General features: G+C 39.4%; 1 protein-coding gene across 3 annotated transcripts in view; it reads right to left on the bottom strand.

Moving 5' to 3' along the window:
* The window catches only part of cul2 (cullin 2), an 81,594-nt gene that overhangs the window by 38,891 nt on the left and 22,071 nt on the right, over positions 1-20,632 (bottom strand). For all 3 annotated transcript variants that reach the window (XM_060825087.1, XM_060825086.1, XM_060825085.1), the window contains exons 4-8: positions 19,022-19,116; positions 8,700-8,805; positions 7,735-7,817; positions 784-880; positions 82-192 (exon numbers count right to left, since the gene is read on the bottom strand). In XM_060825087.1, coding sequence (XP_060681070.1) covers positions 82-192; positions 784-880; positions 7,735-7,817; positions 8,700-8,805; positions 19,022-19,116 — 492 coding nt within the window. The remainder of the gene's footprint in view (positions 1-81; positions 193-783; positions 881-7,734; positions 7,818-8,699; positions 8,806-19,021; positions 19,117-20,632) is intronic.

The following is a 20,632-nucleotide window of genomic DNA, read 5'->3' on the forward strand; positions in this document are numbered from 1 at the left end:
TGTATTGAACATTCTCTGCGATTTGGAACCCAATTTGCATCACTGAAAGCCACTTAATGCAAGTACAACTTCAAATTATACCTTTTCCATATACTGTGAGCAGTTTGACTCTTGAAGTAAATTTGAAGCTTCTTGTTTGTAATACTCTCCTGTTTCTGTTAGAAATGAACCTTCAAAGAGATCCTGATAAAACTGAAGTTGAAAGAACGATTACTTAAGAGTGCCTACAAAATCTTAAAAGAACAAGGATTAAGTATTTCAAAATGTGAATTTGGTGAAAGTCAGAGCAATTTGTTGTACATAGCTTTTCTTTTTGTCCTAAATTAGGTATACAGAATATTACTGAACGAGACAGGCAGTAAACTAAAACATGTATGCAAACATGCAAGGGATATGGGCCAAGTGCTGACAAATGGGACTAGATTAGGCTGGGATATTTGGTTGGCATGGACGAGTTGGAACGAAGGGTCTGTTTCTGTGCTGTATATCACCATGAATCTATGACCAGTATTTTCAGTGTCTCCAAGTGCAGCAAACCATTTAATGTCCAATGTGAACTTCCAGTTTCAGCAGACACATAAAAATGACATGTGCATTTTGGAATACAGACAGACAGCGTACAAGTTTAGTAGCTTATGTTGAGCTGCCAGCAAATATCAGACAGTTTCTTCCACTTTGCTTAAATTGAATGATAGTCATCCCGAAGGCAACACAGTAGCTCAGTGGTTAGAAGACTAAAATGTATTCCTCAGTATTAACATATAATTTCCAGGCTTTTCTTACCTTAAGGGGGAACTTTTTCTTGTACTGTTCAACATGAACAAAGGAGTTGATAACCCCATGGATTACTTTTTGATTTGGATTCTCTCCACAGCGATCACTACATTACAATGGAACAAAAGAAATCTTAGAATTGCATCAAGTTGCTTTTAAAATCTACCTTAGTTTGATTTGTATATTTGGTAGGAACAGCAGTCAGCCATTTAACCTGTCGAGCCTGCTCTGCCATTTAATACAATCATGGACTCCTGAACACTTCAATGCCGTTACCCATCTCACCGCCATCATGCTTTAGGCCATTGTTAATTAGAAATCTAAGACAGAGATGAGAAGGATTTTCTTCTCTGAGAGGGCAGTAAGTCTGTGGAATTCTTTATTATCGAGGGCTGTTTAGGCTAGGTAATTAACTACATTCAAAGCCAGGATAGACATTTATTTAAAATCGGTAAGGGAATCAAGGTTTATGTGGGAAAGATAGTAGGTTGGAGTTGAGGATTATCAGATCAGCCATGATCCATTGAATCGGGGAGCAGACTGGATGGGTTGAGTGGCTTACTTCTGCGTCCACACCTTATGATCTTATCAATCTCTCAACCTCTATTTTAAATATACTCTGGAGTGGTGATTCACCACACTCCGAGTAAAAACATTTCTCTTTATCTCAGTCTTAAACGGTCCTCTTGTTACAGGAACATAACAACATTTTGAGAACCTATTTGCTGAAAGCGGATATTTAGTTTACCTTGAATGGTTAAAGCAAACTCAGAAACATACAATGACCATGAAGCAGTTATCTGGTAATTGTCCAACTTCAGTCTCAGAAAATTGTATTCAATCGCGCTCCAGCATTTGAGCACCAAGCACTGAGGCTGATTCTTTACTTATGTCAATGCTGCACTGAATGCAACTTGATGAAACATTAAGCTCAGGGCTAACATGCACGCTTGGTAGGACCAACAAGATTCCCTATCTTAGTCAGCATGCACGTGGTTTTGCTAACGTGTCTTGCTCAACAAGCTCCAAAGTCATTCAGTTCACTGCGATGCAAAGTTACTGCTGCATTTGGTTCTCTGAAAATGCTAGAGTTGAAAGTAAAATATGTGAATTGCTTCAATGCATTTCAATCTACATGACAGCATTATTGTTCTCTCTCGGCTGTGCGCACGTGCAGCTGCTCCAAAGTTTGGAACACAGCGACTGGCTTTGGCGATAGCAACTGTCCTGGAAGTCCCTGCTACACACAGAGCCCAGAGGTCCATGCAGTCAGAAAGAAACTGAGAGGGAATGCTGGTTAGAATGCAAAATAAATACTTCTATTTATCTTTGATAAGTTACTGCAATCAGTGTTTTGCAAAATACAGTAAACCTTCTATTATTTGGCATCCATGGGACCAGGTGTGTGCCGTCTGATCAAATATTCTGGCTGAACAAGGAGTCCACATGATCAATATAAAACACACGCTGAGCATTGGAAATATAATGCAGGGGATGTACGCATCACTGTTATACTTTATCTAAAGTATAAATCACTTAAACAAAAATGCAACTTTGCCTTAAATAAAACTTACTGGCAGAAGGCCGTCTTACTCGCACCCTCAACTGACTACTTGGATATCAGGATATTTGAGGAGAAATTGATTAGATTAGATTAGATTTACAGTGTGGAAACAGGCCCTTCGGCCCAACAAGTCCACACCGACCCGCCGAAGCGAAACCCACCCATACCCCTACATTTACCCCTTACCTAACACTACGGGCAATTTAGCATGGCCAATTCACCTGACCCGCACATCTTTGGACTGTGGGAGGAAACCGGAGCACCCGGAGGAAACCCACGCTGACACGGGGAGAACATGCAAACTCCACACAGTCAGTCGCCTGAGTCGGGAATTGAACCCGGGTCTTCAGGCGCTGTGAGGCAGCAGTGCTAACCACTGTGCCACCGTGCCGCCCACCCGAAATTTGACTCGAAATTGAATAAACTGTTGATATTTTATGTGGCAATTCATTTGAACAACAATTATATTTGCATTGAAGGTAGATACATAAGACAGCTACCATGTTTGTACAGAACAATATAGCATTAATGAGGAAACACTGCTCTTCCTCCCTCTCCAACCAAATCAGTTTTTCCCCCTGGAGAATAAGGACAACACATTCCACTCCTGAATGAAGAACATTCAGCTCCAATTGCATACTCTCTCTATACGTAGACAAGAGTAATGGCTTTCTTTTTCATCTCTGCAAAGTCAAGATTGTTTACTCTGACCCATGATTCCAAGCCTTGGTTGACACCAGCCATGGTCCAGATCATTTTTTTCTTGCAGACGATATTTTACAGAATCTACAAGAGCAGGAGACATGACATGCAGGATCAGTGACTGGCCACTGACATAAAGAATGAATTCAAAAGTATGTCATCATTTGATCCACAGTGAAGTGTCCCCAACTCTCCTATGTCTGTCACTACATACCAATCATGAGTTGTGTCAGGCTGGTGTCAACTAATAGCAATGAATCAGATTAATCCAATGTAATGTGTGACATTCCATATATTTTGTAGATTAGACTCCTTACAGTGTGGAAACAGGTCCTTCGGCCCAACCAGTCCACACGACCCTCCGAAGAGTAACCCACCCAGTCCCATTTCGCTCTGACTAATGCACCTAACATACGGGCAATTGAGCATGGCCAATTCACTTGACTTGCACATCTTTGGACTGTGGGAGGAAACCCACGTAGAGGGTGTGCAAACTCTACACAGACAGTCGCCCGAGGCTACAATTGAACCTGGGACCCTGACGCTGTGAAGCAGCTGTACTAACCACTGTGCCACCCACGATATGATTGAAAAGAAGTCGATCTCATATAAAGGTTGACCCCTTATTTTTGGTCAAAAAACATGGAAAATTCCAGATTTTATGTAAAAGGCAACCTTAGTTCTTCATAGGTAACAGATCAACATTTTTAAGTCAAGGTATTATCCCATACATAAATGTTATGCTGAGGAAATTAATTTTTTTTCTGCTATTATGTGATATGATGTACAATTCATACCAATTTGGTGCAAAGGTTGAAGACACATCAGGTCAGGGTCAGGTGACAACCAACCTTGTGGAATACAGTCATATACCAGTTGAGGTTTTGAAATTTCTTCATTTTGTGTAAAAATGCTCTCCAGGAAAATACAAAAAATATACAGCAGCATTTAAACTGAAAGTTACTGAAATTACAGAGAAGACAAACACCTGTGTAGCAGCAAGAGAATTTTGTGTTTCGGAGAAATTTGTCAGAGACTGGAGAAAGAAATCAAATCAATTTCAGACAACACTGAAATGAAAGTGTACAAACCTAGATAAACCTAGCAGGTGGCCACAATTGGAGAAAAAAGTTTCTGAATGGGTACATGAAAATTGTCAAAATGGAAATTGTGTTAGTCATGAAGCCATCTGAATCCAAGCACAAAACGAATCAAAGGACGGAATTTCAGATTGGAATGCAAGTGCGAGATGGTCCACAAGGTTTACGAGAAGACATGACTTTGTACTTCGGCAGAGAACTAAGATTACACAAAAGCTGCCTGCTGAACTAGAAAATCAGATATTACAGTTCCACCAGTTTTTAATCAGAAATTGGCAGAAGGAGTTATCATGTATCAGAAACATGGATGAAATGCCTATAATTCTCGACATGCCGGAGAATTGAACTGTGAACCAAAAAGGAGAACCAACAGTATTGGTGAAAACCACTGGCCATGAGAAAAGTAGGTTGACTTTAGTTCTTCTAGTATGGCTGATGGCACTAAGTTAAAACCAATAGCTGTTTTTCCGAGAAAAACTTGGCCACAGGAGAAATTTCCAAAAGGAACTGTCCTCCATATGCACCTACAAGGCTGGATAGACGAAGATGGATGTAGAAAATAGATAAAAGAAGTTTAGGAATTTATGACCTGGTGGACTACGCAAGGAAAAGAGTTTGCTTGTCGGGGACCAGTTTAGATCACATCTAGTGAAGAATGTTGTTGATAACATCCGATTACATAACACTGACATAGCTGTAATTCCTAGCGGACTTAGAAGAATTTTGTAACCAACAGGTGTTGGTATCAATAAGACATTTAAGGACATGATGAGAATGAAGTGGAATAACTGGATATGTGATGGAGAAAAAACATACATGAAAGGAGGCAATCTGAGGGCTCCTTCACTGCCACTGATCTGTGAATGGACTATTGATTCATAGAAGGAAATAAAAGCTGATACTATTTTCAAAGCATTCAAGAAATGTGGAATTTCGAATGCATTGGACGGTACAGAGATCGATTATCTATGAGATGACATTGTTATGAAGTTGAAGGCATGGAATGTACCTTTAAGATATAGTGAATGCTGTTCTGAACTGAGAGCTGACAAGCACCTGTAATGACTGGATGGCAGTCTCAGACTTGCACTGGAAAATTGAAAACATATAACATTTGGCTGTGAAATGGATAACTGAGTTGGTTGCTATTTTGACAACAATTCAAATTTAAAGAATTGGTTTAAATTATGCCCCAGGACATTAAAACTCAATTGAGTTTGAAATTATTGCTTTGCCAACATTGAACCAACATGATCCGAGTTGGGGATATAAAAATGCAGACATTTTGAAAATTGGAGACAGAACAACTGCTATCAACACAGTTCCAAGAAATTAGGAAACACTCTCTATCAAAGGTACCTTTTCATACGAAACATATTCGCAGTAAAAGGAAAGAAGACAACCCAGGGAGATCTTCAGTCAGAAGATGGCAGACGTGGAAGACAACAGGCATTGTGTGGTTTTGAAATTAAGTTGCTGTAAGTTTAATAAGTGTCTTAATGGAACAGTATATTGTTAGAAAGTTGGAGACAGATAATAAGCAGTTAAGAGAAAGGGGGACTTAGAATTGTGAATAGTTGCTCTTTAATGTTCACTTTTGGGGGTTAAAAAAATAAATTGATGTTATTTTCTTCAAATAGTGGAACTTGAGAAGTTGGCTGACACTTACATTTTAACAGATTATGAGGCAAGGTGAGCTTTCCTGGGTGTTTGGTTTAATTAGCAGAAGGGTTCACCGCTATGTTGTAACAACATAGATAAAGAAGCAGCAGCAGATGATGTGCTAACTCTAACTACAGACAGCAAAGATGAAGAGGATCCATACGATGATATCATTCTTCCTGTTGAATATCAAGCTTTATTCGGTACTGAAGATGTTTAACAGTGTGATTATGCATGATTTAAATGAACTTTTGTATTGGACCTTTTAAAATGTACATCGTAATTGTGATTTAAAGCTATATTAAATTTCTACTTCACTTTATGTATAAATGAAAACTTACAAATTCATTTTTGTTTCTATTGTCTCTATCTGGTAATTACTGTAATTAGTTGTTTTTTTCTTTATTCATTTAGAGATCAATTGGGCTTCTACGAATGATATGGTATTTTGGACTGTAGCATGAATTTCAGCCCCTCAAAAGTAGCATCCATGTAACAGTCGACCCCATAAATTCAACCTTAAAAAGTAGTCTAAAAATTTGACGTTTACACGAGTATATACAATACTGACAAGTGAAATTTAAATTTCAAAACCTTCCAAAGTATTTTGTGAATAAATGGAGCTAAGCAGGCAAGTTGCAACTGTAATGACAAGCCTCACTGTATCAAGAAGCTCTTTATAACCTGACTGTAACTACAGCATTGTCAGCTTCAACAGATTTCACTTCTATGCCACTTGATTGGCATTTTTCTTGTATATGTTGTCTGGCACGTAGCGTTAATTTGAATTGGTTGAAAGAACATCAAAAAGAAAGAGAGCAGAAATGGCACTTACTTCCTGTTTCACCATCAGGATCAGCATGTCACGGTTAAAATTCAACCCACCTTCTCCATTCAGTATTTAACAGCCTGTTTGAAGCACTTCCATTTGCTCTCAACCTTCATCTACACAACTAACTTTTCTTCAAAATAATCACTGGTTTTATCTATACGTTCCTTTAAGTGATCATCTGGGGCATTTTCCTCCACTGTCTTGTCATCTTTGACTTGATGACATTGCTCTTACAGCACCATCACTACTTGCTACCATATAGGCAGTCCATCTCCTACACAAGGGAAAGTGAGGACTGCAGATGCTGGAGATTAGAATCAAGAGTGTGGTGCTGGAAAAGCACAGCAGGTCAGGCAGCATCCGAGCAGCAGGAGAATCGACGCTGCGGGCAAACAGATGAAGGGCTTTTGCCTGAAACATCGGTTCTCCTGCTCTTTGGATGCTGCCTGACTTGCTGTGCTTTTCCAGCACCACACTCTCATCTCCTACACAGGCTGCCCCTTTTGGTTCAGCATAGTAATAACAAAATCACATTAAAGTTCTATCCCACTTATCCTATATATACATGAATTAAACAAGTTCATGATTACTGCCACCATCTTCACTGCAATGGCTAACTTACATTATGCTGCCAGACTGCATGTCAAGGTGGAGATCAACTGATATTTTTTCCAACTGACTGTAGACTTATCACTGATCCCTGCGGCACTCCATTGCCAACTTGAAAAAGACTCATTTATCTCAATGGCATTAATCCAGCTATTCCCTACAATATCCAAATAGCTGATCGAAAGCAGTAACAGTTATACCACTGGTCTGGCTGTATTTGCAGCTTTCTGAAGTGAGCATCTTCCATTCTTCTACATTAACTTTAAGCTGTCAAATCCATTGATTGCAGATTAGATTATTGAAGAATTATGGGATCATAGCTACTACCTTGTTATCATGTTAGAAATATCTTAAAGCCATAGATCTAAAGCTAGAAATAGAAATACCACAAAACTGGAACCTGTCACGTTTCACAAAAGCTATTCATGTTACTTGGTCACTGGCATTTCTGAACAAGAAGAGTAATTTAATGTTAGTTGATACCCACTCACTTTTTTATTTCACGGAGGAGCATCCGGATGAGGACAGTTTGTAATGGCTCAATCATCATTTTCTTCCACATGTCCAGAGCTAGCTAGAAATGCAAAAGTTTTTAATTGGAATTAAGCTGAATACATCAATTTTCTAAAATATGAAGCCAAAGACAGATTCGGAGGTGGAGGTGCAGAAAGAGAGAGAGAAAGAAGAAAAATGCGAGAAAGAGACTAGCTATAATATTTAAAATGGAAAATCAATATGTATTTAAAAACATACTGTATAATTCAATTTCATTTGTTCAGTTCTAACATTTCTTGCTTCTGCTGTTTCCTTTTGCACAGACATTATAATGTTCTTGCCTCAAAGTTATATAAGTCAGACAAAGGGGCTCCATCAGGAATATAAATGCCCAGATGCAGTAACTGTTAAAGGAGTCAACTTTCCCTTGCCTGAAAACAGCAAGACAATGATAACAGAATATCAAAACTGCTGCCCGAAAGCAGCTATTTATAGAATGTTGACCATGCAAGGGATAGAAAGAGACGAACATCGAACATCAAAGATTTTTTTTTAAGGATGCAATGATTAAATCATTTCAAACAGAGGAGCATACAGGCCTATAGGTTTTATTCTGAAAATTGCTTGAAAAACAACAATGACGTAAGGTACTAAAGAACTTCTTTGTTATCACACATATAATACCTCTGAAGAGACTTGCATGCATTTTGTCAGGCCTGAGAGCTTGTTATTTTAAAAGACATTGCCCTGTGACTTTACTTTGAACATCAATACAAACCACCCCACTACATATAGATGATTGCACATTTATGTAACTTATGCAACCAGGAGTTTAAAAGCTTTGATTTACACTTACCCGTCAAAGCTTCAGTTACTGTTCCAGCAGAGGTTTCAAATAAACATATTGATCAGACCAATACTTCAATTCAAACTGGACTTTTTTTTATCTGGCTGAGCTTACCTCTCCTATCTCCATCAGTGGTTCAATAATATCCACTCCACCGTACCCATACTGCAGGTCAGCTTCTGTCAATTTGTTTTTCTTGATGAACTGTGTGTTGAGATATCTGTGCAAATGGCAAATTTTAGAAATGTCAAGCCTGTCTGCAGGAATATATAAAGTATGCAATGACATATATATACCTGGTCATGGCAAACAAATAACTGGATCAAATCTTGCTCTCTACATTTGTAGTTCTAAGCCTGCATCCAGCTATGTCAGTGATCTCAGAGATGCAAGCCAGGATGCTTGATCTTGACATTATTTTAGAAACCATACTAATTAGTTGGTTAATTTAATAATAAGAATTAAAAAGAACCCACACAATGTTTCTGTGGTGTGTGCTGGACCATCAATATGCAACAGCTCAACGTATGTACCAGTACTGTTCTATCAATCATTTGATTCAATTCCTGACTACAGCATAAGTACACAGGCAAGCATCTCACTGGTTAGCCAAAGATGCAGCAGAGTTTTAGATTGAACAAGGATGATTTGAACTAAGCACAAACTTTACAGCCTGCACAAAATCTCTGCTTCTTTCAGCTTCTACAACTATGCAATCCAAATTTCCACCAATTGCCTTGCTAATTAATAATTACATTAGAAACACTCCACTACTAAAATGCTCCTGAAAAAACACCTCTTTGAATAATATATTCGTCACTTTTAACAACCTTTTTGGCTTAGCATCTATTTTCTTCATACTTATCCTTAAAACATCAAATGTAAGTTTGTGCTTAAAAGTAAAGGTGGCAATCCCCATCTTTATACATCATAGTTTGGAACATGGCACATTTCAGGTTTGTTCCAGATAGGACTTCTCCCATCACACATCCTAAGTCTCAATTATTGGACTATACAGTTGAAGCTTAATGGGCTAGTTCTTATTCATTGATAACTCTTTGACACTGGTATGGAGTACTAAAACACTTCCTGCTGTTGAATTAGGATTATTTGGGATACTGACAATTCAACCTATTTCAAGGGAAATGGGAAGAATTCCAATTGTAGGTCTTCCACCCGAGTTATGGTCAAAGAATCATTTGACAAAGATACTCTTGAGCAATGCAATCTTGACTGGCTAGTATAAGATGACTGAGTTTTTATATATTGTATCATTGAGACATACAGCACGGATACAGACCCTTCAGTCTATTCAGTCCATGCCAAACATAATCCCAAATTAAACTAGTCCCACCTGCCTGCTCCTGGTCCACATTCCTCCAACCTTTCCTCTTCACGTACCTACCTAAGTGTCTGTTAAACACGGTCACTGTGCTCATACGCACCACTTCCTCAGGACGTTTATTCCACATGCAAACCATTCTGTGTAAAACATTTGGCCCTCTTGTCTTTTTTAAACCTCTCACCTTTCAGCTTAAAAATATGCCCCACAGTTTTGAAATCCCCCATTCTAAGGAAAAGACAACTACCATTTATACCCATCATGATTTTATAAACCTCCTATGCTCCAGTGAAAAATATCCCACACTTTCTTCATAACTCAAACTTTCCAATCCTGGCAATATCCTGGTAAATTTCACCTGGACCATCTCTAGCTTAATAATATCCTTCCTATAATAGGGTGACCATAACTGGACACAGTACTCCAGAAGAGGCCTCACTAATGTCCTGCACAACCTCAACATGACTTCCCAACTTCTATAGTCAAAGGACTCAACAATGAAAGCAAGCATGCGAAACGCCTATGTTGTAAGAAAACACATATTTTTTCCTGTTGGACAATAGATTGGAAAATGGTTTTATCGCTGTGCTTCCATTGCTGCAGAGTCAAACTCTTCACGCACACTACTTAACACATCTACACCTAGTCCTTTCATCATATTGTTTATAACAATTGAAAACCCACCTTCTTATGGTCAATTCCATAAGACCATAAGCCATAGGAGTGCAAGTAAGGCCGTTTGACCCATCGAGTCCACTCCACCATTCAATCATGGCTGATGGGCATTTCAACTCCACTTACCAGCATTCTCCCCGTAGCCCTTAATTCCAGATGGGCACTAGTCTTATGAGCAATTCCCACATCCTGCAATGTAAATGATTCATAAAAAACGCTTCTCGTCTCCTCTCTAGATATTCTGGAAAGATTTTAAATAGATGATAATTGGTTCTTGACCCACTCATCAAAAGAAAGAGATTTTCTCCCTCTACAGTATCAAAACCTCTCATCTTGAAAGCCTCCACAAGGTTATCTTTCAACCTTCTACTTTCAACTTAAAGTATCTCATCCAGGGAACATCTTGACAAAATTCTTCTGTACCCTTTCTAAGGGTTTTATCTTTCCTGAAGTACCGGACTTGGAGTTGTCTACATTCACTTATTTCTGAAGAAATAGTCCATACGTTGTCAAGAAGAGTCAGACCAGACTCAAAATGGTAACTTGTTTGATTCTTCATGGATGATGCCAGACCTTCTGGGTTTCTTCAGCATTCTTTTATGTTTATTTCAGGTTTCAAGCTTACCTTGTCGACCAGAACATTGCCTGCTCCCTCTGACTAAATTTCCACTAAACTGCTGATCATGTTGCTTAGCTGTACTCTTCTCCAATCATAGACAGATCATCAGTTTCTGTGGAGTCCTTCGAAAATTTATTCCCTTCCTTTCCCACTGATATACTGTCCCTGTTTAACATCTCCCACAGATATGGACTCACATCAATCCCATCTTCCCACTCTTGAACAAACCACAACCTCTTATTACTAGACTGCTTACTCAATATTCAATCTTGGACAAGCTAAAATTTCATCTGCATAAGAATTGGAGAAACCAAAGCCTTTGAATTGAATTCATATCACAAATACTGCACTTTTCAGACTAAGGGGTCACCTGTGGAAGATAGAGGAGATATTTATTCTATCAGAGGGTAGTGAATCTACGGAATTATTTTCCACAAAGGACTGTAGAGACTGTGATTCTAGGACTGAGATAGACAGACTTTTTTTTATCAGGTAAAAAAATTAAGACTGTAAGAAGCTGGAGATCAGAAAGAAAAACAGAAATTGCTGGAGAAACGCAGCAGGTCTGGCAGCATCTGTGGGGAGAAAGCAGCATCAATATTTCAAGTCCCAGCGCTCATAATCTTTAACAAAACCCTTTTCTTTCCTCATTCACCCGCTTTGAGACCCTCCTTAAAACTACCTCTGACTAATATTTTAGTCATTTCTTGTTATACCATGTTTTGTGCAGCATCTGAAATCTCTATGAAGCATTTTCAAACATTTTTCAAAGTTAAAGGTGCTACATAAATGGAAGTTAATGCTATGAGTGCCAATGATGATCCAAGTGTAAGCTAACATTTGCCTTTTTGACTGTAGGCAGGAGGTTAGATGGTTGAAAAAAAGCTGGTTTCAAAAAACACGAAGAAAAAACATACCAAATATTTTATTGAAATGAAGCAGATCTTGACAGGACCTCACTGCATCCCATGTGTCAAGGTATTGTACTTTACACTCTGAAGAACTCTATGAATTGTATTTAATCTACTATAAACATACAAGCATAAGATCAGTTACTTGTTTCACCTTTCAAAGATCCTTCATATTGGATTGCAGCACCGTACTTACAAATCTTAGCACTTTAAACATCAGTTTTTCTTTGATTGTTTGGAGGCATGAAGTTCTAACATGCTTGGAATAGTATTACTTACTTCTCAAACAGATAACAGTTACTACAGTAGTTTTCTATCTCGCTGTGAAAGTGTGTCCGAATCTAATTAAAACACATGTGCATTGGTTGAATTAGTTTCCCAGAATCAATTTGGCAAATAATCAATTCAGCATCAATGACCAGAAGTAGTGTGAGCAGGGGTAGGCCAGGCAGCTCCTTGAGCGTGCTTTGCAATTCAGTAAGACCACAGTTGACCTGACTGGAGCCTTAACTCCATTTGTCTGTCCGGCCCCTGTAACTCATGATTCGTTTGTCAATCAAAAACCTGTCTAAAACAGCTTTGAATTCATTCAATGACTGCCTCCACTGCTCATAGCACAAGAGAATTTCAAAGTCTAACAGCCCACTCAGAGAAGCAACTCCTCCTCATCCCTATCTTAAATGGGATGCACTTTATTTTTAATCTATATCCTCCACTCAAATTCCACAAAAAGGATCATCCTGCCTGAAATGTCCTCTCAGAATTTTTCTGGTTTCAACAAGCTCACTTCTCGTTCTTCTAAATTACAATGAGTATAGTTCTAGAATTCTAGAATCCCTACAGTGTGGAAACAGGCCCTTCGGCCCAACAAGTCCACACTGACCCTCTGAGGAGTAACCCACCCAAACCCATTCCCCTACCTCATTATCCTGTACTTACCCCTGACCAATGCACCTAACCAACACATCCCTGAACACTTTGGGCAATTTAGCATGGCCAATTCACCTAACCTGCACATCTTTGGATTGTGGGAAGAAACCAGAGAATCTGGAGGAAACCTATGCCAACATGAGAAGAATGTGCAAACCACACAGACAGTCGCCCGAGGCTGGAATTGAACCCGGGTCCCTGGCACTGTGATGCAGCAGTGCGAACCACTGAGCCACTGTGCCGTCCCAAACCTGCTCATTCTTCTCTCATATGACAATCCCAGATATCAACTGAGCGAATCTTCTCAGAACTGTTTTCAATACAATGATATTCTTCCTTAAGTAAGAAAACCAAAATTGCACATGGTAACTCTAGGTGTTGTTTCATTGAGGCCCTATGTAACTATAGTGAGCTGATACTCAGGAATAAAGGCCAACATTCAATTTCCTTTCCAATCCTACAAAACAGTCTGAAATATGCTATAGCAGAAGCTGTCTCTACCTGTTAATTTTGCTCTGCAAAGCCTTACAGCTGCTTAATCACTTCCAGGAAGTTGAGAGTCACAATTGCAGCATGGCATCAAACTGTCCATACTTTAAACAGGTAAGACATTCCGTAATCATGTGCAGCAACACAGTAGTTCAGTGTTAGGCACTGCTGCCTCAAAGCACCAGGGACCTGGATTGATTCCAGCCTTTGGTGCCTGTCTTTCTGAGTTTGCACATTGCCCCTATATGTGTGTGGGTTTCCTTTGGACGCTCCAGTTTCCGCCCATAGTCCAAAGATATGCAGGTTAGATGCTTTAGCCACGCTCAATATCCCCATAATGTCCAGGAATGTGTAGGTTAGGCGAACTAACCATGGGAAATGCAGGGTTACAGGAATAGGTGGGGGGCTGAGTCTAGATGGGATATTCTTCAGAGGGTCCATGTGAACTTGATATGGATTCTATGTTCTCTAACAACCGAGATAACATGCAAAATTAAAAGGCTGCGAGGGGAAGAAAAAACATATCAAGTTAAGGGATATAAAGGAGAAAAGAAACGGTGCATTTACAAAACTGACCGAGAGACAGAAAACAGGGAGTAGTTGTGAAAGAATTTTCCAAACTCGAGGAAATTTTGCAGTGGTATTCTGTAGGGAAAGGTTTGAGGCCCATTGGTCTTTCTTTGATATATAGAAATGGTTAGATGAGGCACAATATCAAAGTTTTTACATTACACAAACTAGTAATGTACTGATGTGGATTTGGTTTACGCATCAGAAGGCATTCCGTAAGAGATCAGCGTGTAAAATTAAACCACATGGGATCAGGTGGTTTATTAACATGGATAGAGAACAGGTTGGCAGACAAGAAACAAACAGTAGGAATAAACAGTGCTTAGATCCCAGCTAATAACAGTATATATTAATGATTTAAATCACGCGACTAGATGCAATTCCTCAAAGTTAGCAAACAGCACAGCTGGGTGGGAGAATGAGCAGTAAGGGAGATGCAAAGATGATTCAGTGTGACTTAGTAAAGTTGAGTGAGCAGTACATGTGTGGCAGATGAAATATAATGAGGATAAGTGAGTTTATCAACTTTGGTAGTATGATTATTATCTGAATGGCAATAGATTAGTAAAGTAAGCATGCAGGTGCAGCAGGCAATGAAGAAGGTATATGATTTGTTGGCCTTTATAGCAAGAGGATTTGAGTAGAAGAGCAGGATGTCTTGCTGCCACTGTACAGGACCATAATGAGGCCATGCCTTAAGTACTATGTGTGTTTCAGTTTCCTTATCTGAGGAAGGGTAATTTGGCCATGGACGGAGTATAACAAAAGTTTACCAGACTGATTCCAGGACAGGAAATATGAAGAGAGTGTGGTTACTGTTGTTTGGAAGAATGAGGGGGGTGTCTCATAAAAAAAAGTATAAAATTCTGACAGACTCAGACAGGGTAAATGCAGGAAGGATGCTCCTGATGACCAGAAAATCCAGGACCGGGCTCATACTTTAAGGATACAGAGGGGTATGATATGCAGACGAATTTCTTCATCCAGAGAGTGGTGAGCCTGTGGAATTCTCTGACACATTGGTTGTAGCCAAAACAATGATGTGTTGTTGTGGTTCTGCTCGCCGAGCTGGAAGTTTTTGCTGCAAACGTTTCGTTCCCTGGCTAGGGAACATCATCAGTGCTGTTGGAGCCTCGTGTGAAGCGCTGCTTTGATGTTTCTTCCGGTATTTATATTGGTTTGTTCTTGCCGCTTCCGGGTGTCAGTTTCAGCTGCAGTGATTTGTATGTGGGGTCCAGGTCAATGTGTCTGTTGATGGATGTTCTTGCCGTTTCCGGGTGTCAGTTTCAGCTGTAGTGGTTTGTATATGGTGTCCAGGTCAATGTGTCTGTTGATGGAGTTTGGGGATGAATGCCATGCTTCTAGGAATTCTCTGGCTGTTCTCTGTCTGGCTTGTCCTATGATAGTGGTGTTTTCCCAGTCAAATTCATGTTGCTGCTTGTCTGAGTGTATGGCTACTAGCAACTCAGACAAGCAGCAACATGAATTTGACTGGGAAAACACCACTATCATAGGACAAGCCAGACAGAGAACAGCCAGAGAATTCCTAGAAGCATGGCATTCATCCCCAAACTCCATCAACAGACACATTGACCTGGACACCATATACAAACCACTACAGCTGAAACTGACACCCGGAAACGGCAAGAACATCCATCAACAGACACATCGACCTGGACCCCACATACAAATCACTGCAGCTGAAACTGACACCCGGAAGCGGCAAGAACAAACCAATATAAATACCGGAAGAAACATCAAAGCAGCGCTTCACACGAGGCTCCAATAGCACTGATGATGTTCCCTAGCCAGGGAACGAAACGTTTGCAGCAAAAACTTCCAGCTCGGCGAGCAGAACCACAACAACGGATACCCGAGCTACAAATCTTCAATCAGATTTTAAAACAATGATGTTTTCAAGGAGTTAGATACATTTCTTAGGGCTAAAGGGATCAAAGGGTACAGCGATAAAGCAGAAACAGGTACTGAGTTGGATGATTTACCATGATCACACTGACTGACAGGATGGGAGCGAAGTCAAAAATCTTAATCCTGCTTCTACTTTCTATGTTTCAGGAAGGACAGGAATAGACTTGAGGAAGTCCTGAGTTAGTGTTGGAGACTGCAGTGGGTTCCTTTAATCTGATGATATCTTGGGTGGAGAATTGAAAAGTCGACCTCAATCTCCCAAAGGGGTCAAATGTGTCACCCTAACACCTGTTCGCCTTACCAAATATGTCTAACTAGCGTATTAACTTGTATCTATTATTAACATGCAATAAACTACATCTTGTTCATAAGACAATTGCCTCTTCTTGCTAATATTCCCTGATGATTCATTGTCTATTACGGTTAACCAATCAGGTCCTTAAATGCAGTATAGAAAAGATGACTGCCCAACTTGTTTAAAATTTTATTTGAAAGAGCAAAAAGGCCACATTCTTGAGTCATAGAGTCACACAACACAGAAACAGACCTTTCAATCCAACCAGTCCAGACTGAACACAATCCCAAACTAAACGAGTCCCATCTGCCTGCTCCTGGCCAGTATCATTCCAAACCTTTCCTATTCATGCACTTATCCAAATGACTTTTAAACATTACAATCATCCCACATCCACTACTTCCTCTGGAGGCTCATTCCATACATGAACCACCCTCTGTGCAAAACATTTGCCCCTCGTATTTTTTAAATCTCTCTCTTCTCATGTTAAAAATGTGCCCCTCGTCTTGAAATCCCCAATCCTTGGGAAAAGACAACTATATCTATACCCCTCATTATTTTATAGATTTCTATAAGGTCACCTCTCAACCTCCTTCATTCCAATGAAAATTGTTCCAGCCTATTCAGCCTTTCTTTCTAACTCAAATCTTCCATTCCTGACAACATCCTGGTGGATCTCTTCTAAACCCTCTTCAGCTTAATCGTATCCCTCTTGTGACTATGGCTGCAGTTATTAGTTGGCAGTGGTTGGTTCTGCAGCATATTGGAAAGATGTTGTTAAATTTGAAATGATTCAGAAAAGATTTACAAGGATGTTGGCAGGATTGGAAGGTTTGAGCTATAGGGAGAGGCTGAATAGGCTTGGGCTGTTTTTCCTGGAGTGTTGGAGGCTGAGGGGTGACCTTATAGAGGTTTATTAAATCATGTGAAGCATGGAAAGGTAAATAAACAAGGGATTTTCCTTGGGTGGGGGTGTCCAGAACTAGAGGGCATAGATTTAGGGTGAGGGGGGAAGAATTTAACAGGGGCCTAAGGGGCAACTTTTTCACACAGACGGGAGGGGTGTGTGTGTATTTTCCTCCTGCCAGAGGAAGTGGTGGAGGCTGATAATAATTACATTTAAAAGACATCTGGATGAGTATATGAATAGGAAAGGTTTAGAGGGATATCGACCAATGGGACTACATTAGATTAGGATATCTGGTTGGCATGGACGAGTTGGACTGAAAGGATGTTTCTGTGCTGTACATCTCTATGACTCTATTAGTTGCAAAGTTTCTCAACCCTTGAACTATTCTCACTTAACCTGTCTATATCCCGCAGGAGTCTCGGTATTACCATCGTCACTCGTCTTTCCACATAGTTTTGTTCATATATAGTTTGCACAGTACATTTACTTTCCTCATCCAAGTCATTCATTTATATTGTAAATAATTGTGACCCCAGCACTAATTCCTGTGGCACATCATTAGTTATAGATTGCCAACCTGAAAATGGCCCCCTTAAGTCAACTCTCTGCTTTCTAGTCAATTGTCTATCCATGCTAATATACCACCTCCAACACCATGGGATCATCTTAATAGCCTAACATGTACCATCTTACTAAACATCTTTGGAAAATGTTACATCCATTGATACTCCTTCATCTATTTGGCTTGTTTCTTCCTCAAAGATTTAGTTAATTTGTCAGGCATGATTTCCTCTTCATGAGGCAATGCAGACTCTGCTGATCATATTATTTATTTCTAAATGTTCTATTACGTCTTTTATAATAGACTCTAATACTTTCCCAATAACAGACATTAATCTAACCATTTTGCAGTGTCTGTTTTTTTTGTCTCCTTTCCTTTTAAATAAAGGTGTTACATTGGCAATTTTCCAATTTTCTCAGACTTTTCCAGAAGCTAAAGATTCCTGGAACGTTACCAGTAATGCATCTACCATCTCCATAGCTAGTTCATTTAATATCATAGGATGCATCCTGTCAAGTCCATGGAACCTCTCAGTATTTAGACACATTTGCAAATTGCTTCTGCATTCTCCCCAGTGTATTTACATCTTTTCTATAATATGGCACACAGAACCGTACATAACACTCCACAACCGCCACAAGTCTAACAAGTGTCTTGTACAAGTTCATCATCACCTCCCTTCTCTTGTATTTTACACTCCCACTCGTAAAGCAAAGGATACTATACACTTTACTTACAGTTCTCTCTACTTATCCTGCCACTTTCAATAACCTGTGCACATGCTGGTTACAGATCACAATCTGAAGCATTCACAAAGAATATGTTTTAGATTTCAATATAATTTTTAAAAATAAATACTGAGTAAATCACAGTGGTTCAAGGAATGTCACTGTGGATTCATAGGTTGAATTAAACTGTTTCTTCAGGCTAACATTTGATGAGCAGATTGCTTCTGGAACAACAAACCACTCGCACTCTTGACAAATTAAGGAAAGAGGTCTAACATTAACGTCATCAAGTTAGAAATCACAGGCGGAAGAAAATGATATATAAACACAGCTGCTGCTCAGATCATGAAGATCTTCCTCTTACTAAGTAAGAGCACAAAATAAATGTTTTAAAATCAATTCGATTGTCAACTTCAACACATGCCTTGAAAGAAAAAAAATTCACTTTGAATTGTATAGAAGATAAAGTTATTTACCTATATAAGCAGTCCATATAATCAGCACCCTTACTGTACTCTTCCCAATATTTATGGTACATAGTCAAAATCTGTTCTTCGGAATCCAGAACTTTCTGTAAATAAAAGTATATCAAGGACATATCCTTTTCAATGACAAAATTATTTCTAAGATCAGGGCAACTGGATGATTTGGATGAATGTAATAGTACAAGTCATGATTGGCAACTTACTGCAGAATCTTTGCTGATAATGAATTTTGGAGATTTTGGGAAAATTGCAAAGCACACTGCAAGAAGTACTTTGAAGTTGTAAAATTTAATGCTTTAGTACTGTGCAGGACTATTTTTGCTATGTTCATATCTTTATTTAGCTCTGAGTCACTTTTGTGGAACATTTCTGCTTCAAAACAGTTATAATGTGGAATCAAACAAATTAGTACCTCTGCACTACTTTTACAAAGTTTGGTGACTTAAAAATTTTGGAAGCATTACTATGTCTATCTGGTGTGCATGTTTCATAGGAAAGTGGAGCAGTCAGTATATTCTGCATAGGTTGTTTAGCAATGCTCATCTACTGATGCATTGATCGTTGTAAACATATACTGTAGTTTCAAGGTATTAAAGTCATGACTTCACTGGATTCTGATAGTTGCCCAACTATGAGTTTCGGTGGGACATAAGAACATAAAAACTAGGAGCAATAGTAGGCCATCCAGCCTCACAAGCCTGCTCTGCTATTCAATAAGATCATGGCTGATCTTTTTGTGGACTCAGCTCCATTTACCCGGCCGCTCACTATAACCCTTAATTCCTTTACTGTTCAAAAATCTATCTTTGCTTTAAAAACATTTTACAAGATAGCCTCAACTGCTTCACTGGATAAGGAATTCCACAGATTCACACCCTTTGGGATAAGAAGTTCCTCCTCAACTCAGTTGTGAAACTACTCCCCATTACCTTGAGGCTATGCCCCCTAGTTCCAGTTTCACACCCGAGTGGAAACAACATCCTTGCTTCTATTTTACCTATTCCTCATAATTTTTTGTTTCTGTAAGATCCCCCTTCATTCTTCTAAATTCCAAAGAGTATAGTCCCAGTGTACTCAATCTCTCCTCATAAGCCAACCCTCTCAACTCCAGAATCAACCTAGAGTACCTCCTGACATCAATGAATATGATGCAGATTTAGAGTTCGCTTGCAGCATTTGTCCCAGTTTTAAATTATTGAATTATTTTTGGGTAAAAGTCACAAAGAAATTCAGAAAAAAACATACTGACCTAGACAACAGTGAGAACATCAAGTTCATTGCCTCACCATGTGACTGAAGTAAAAACCAACAGAAGTGAAAAGGAAATTAGATTCCGTACAGTGTGGAAATAGGCCCTCTGGCCCAACAAGTCCCTACCGACCCTCCTAAGAGTAACCCACCCAGTCCAATTCCACTACCCTACATTTACCCCTGATTAATGTACCTAACACTATGGGAATTTAGCATGATCAATTGATCTGACTTGTACATCTTTATGGTTTTGAGAGGAAACCCACGCAGACAAGAGGAGAATGTGCAAACTCCACACAGCCAGTCGCCCGAGGTGGGAATCGAACCAGGTCTCTGGCGCTGTCAGGCAGC

The sequence above is a fragment of the Hemiscyllium ocellatum genome, chromosome 5 (genome assembly GCF_020745735.1).
Source record: "Hemiscyllium ocellatum isolate sHemOce1 chromosome 5, sHemOce1.pat.X.cur, whole genome shotgun sequence".
NCBI classification, from domain to species: domain Eukaryota; kingdom Metazoa; phylum Chordata; class Chondrichthyes; order Orectolobiformes; family Hemiscylliidae; genus Hemiscyllium; species Hemiscyllium ocellatum.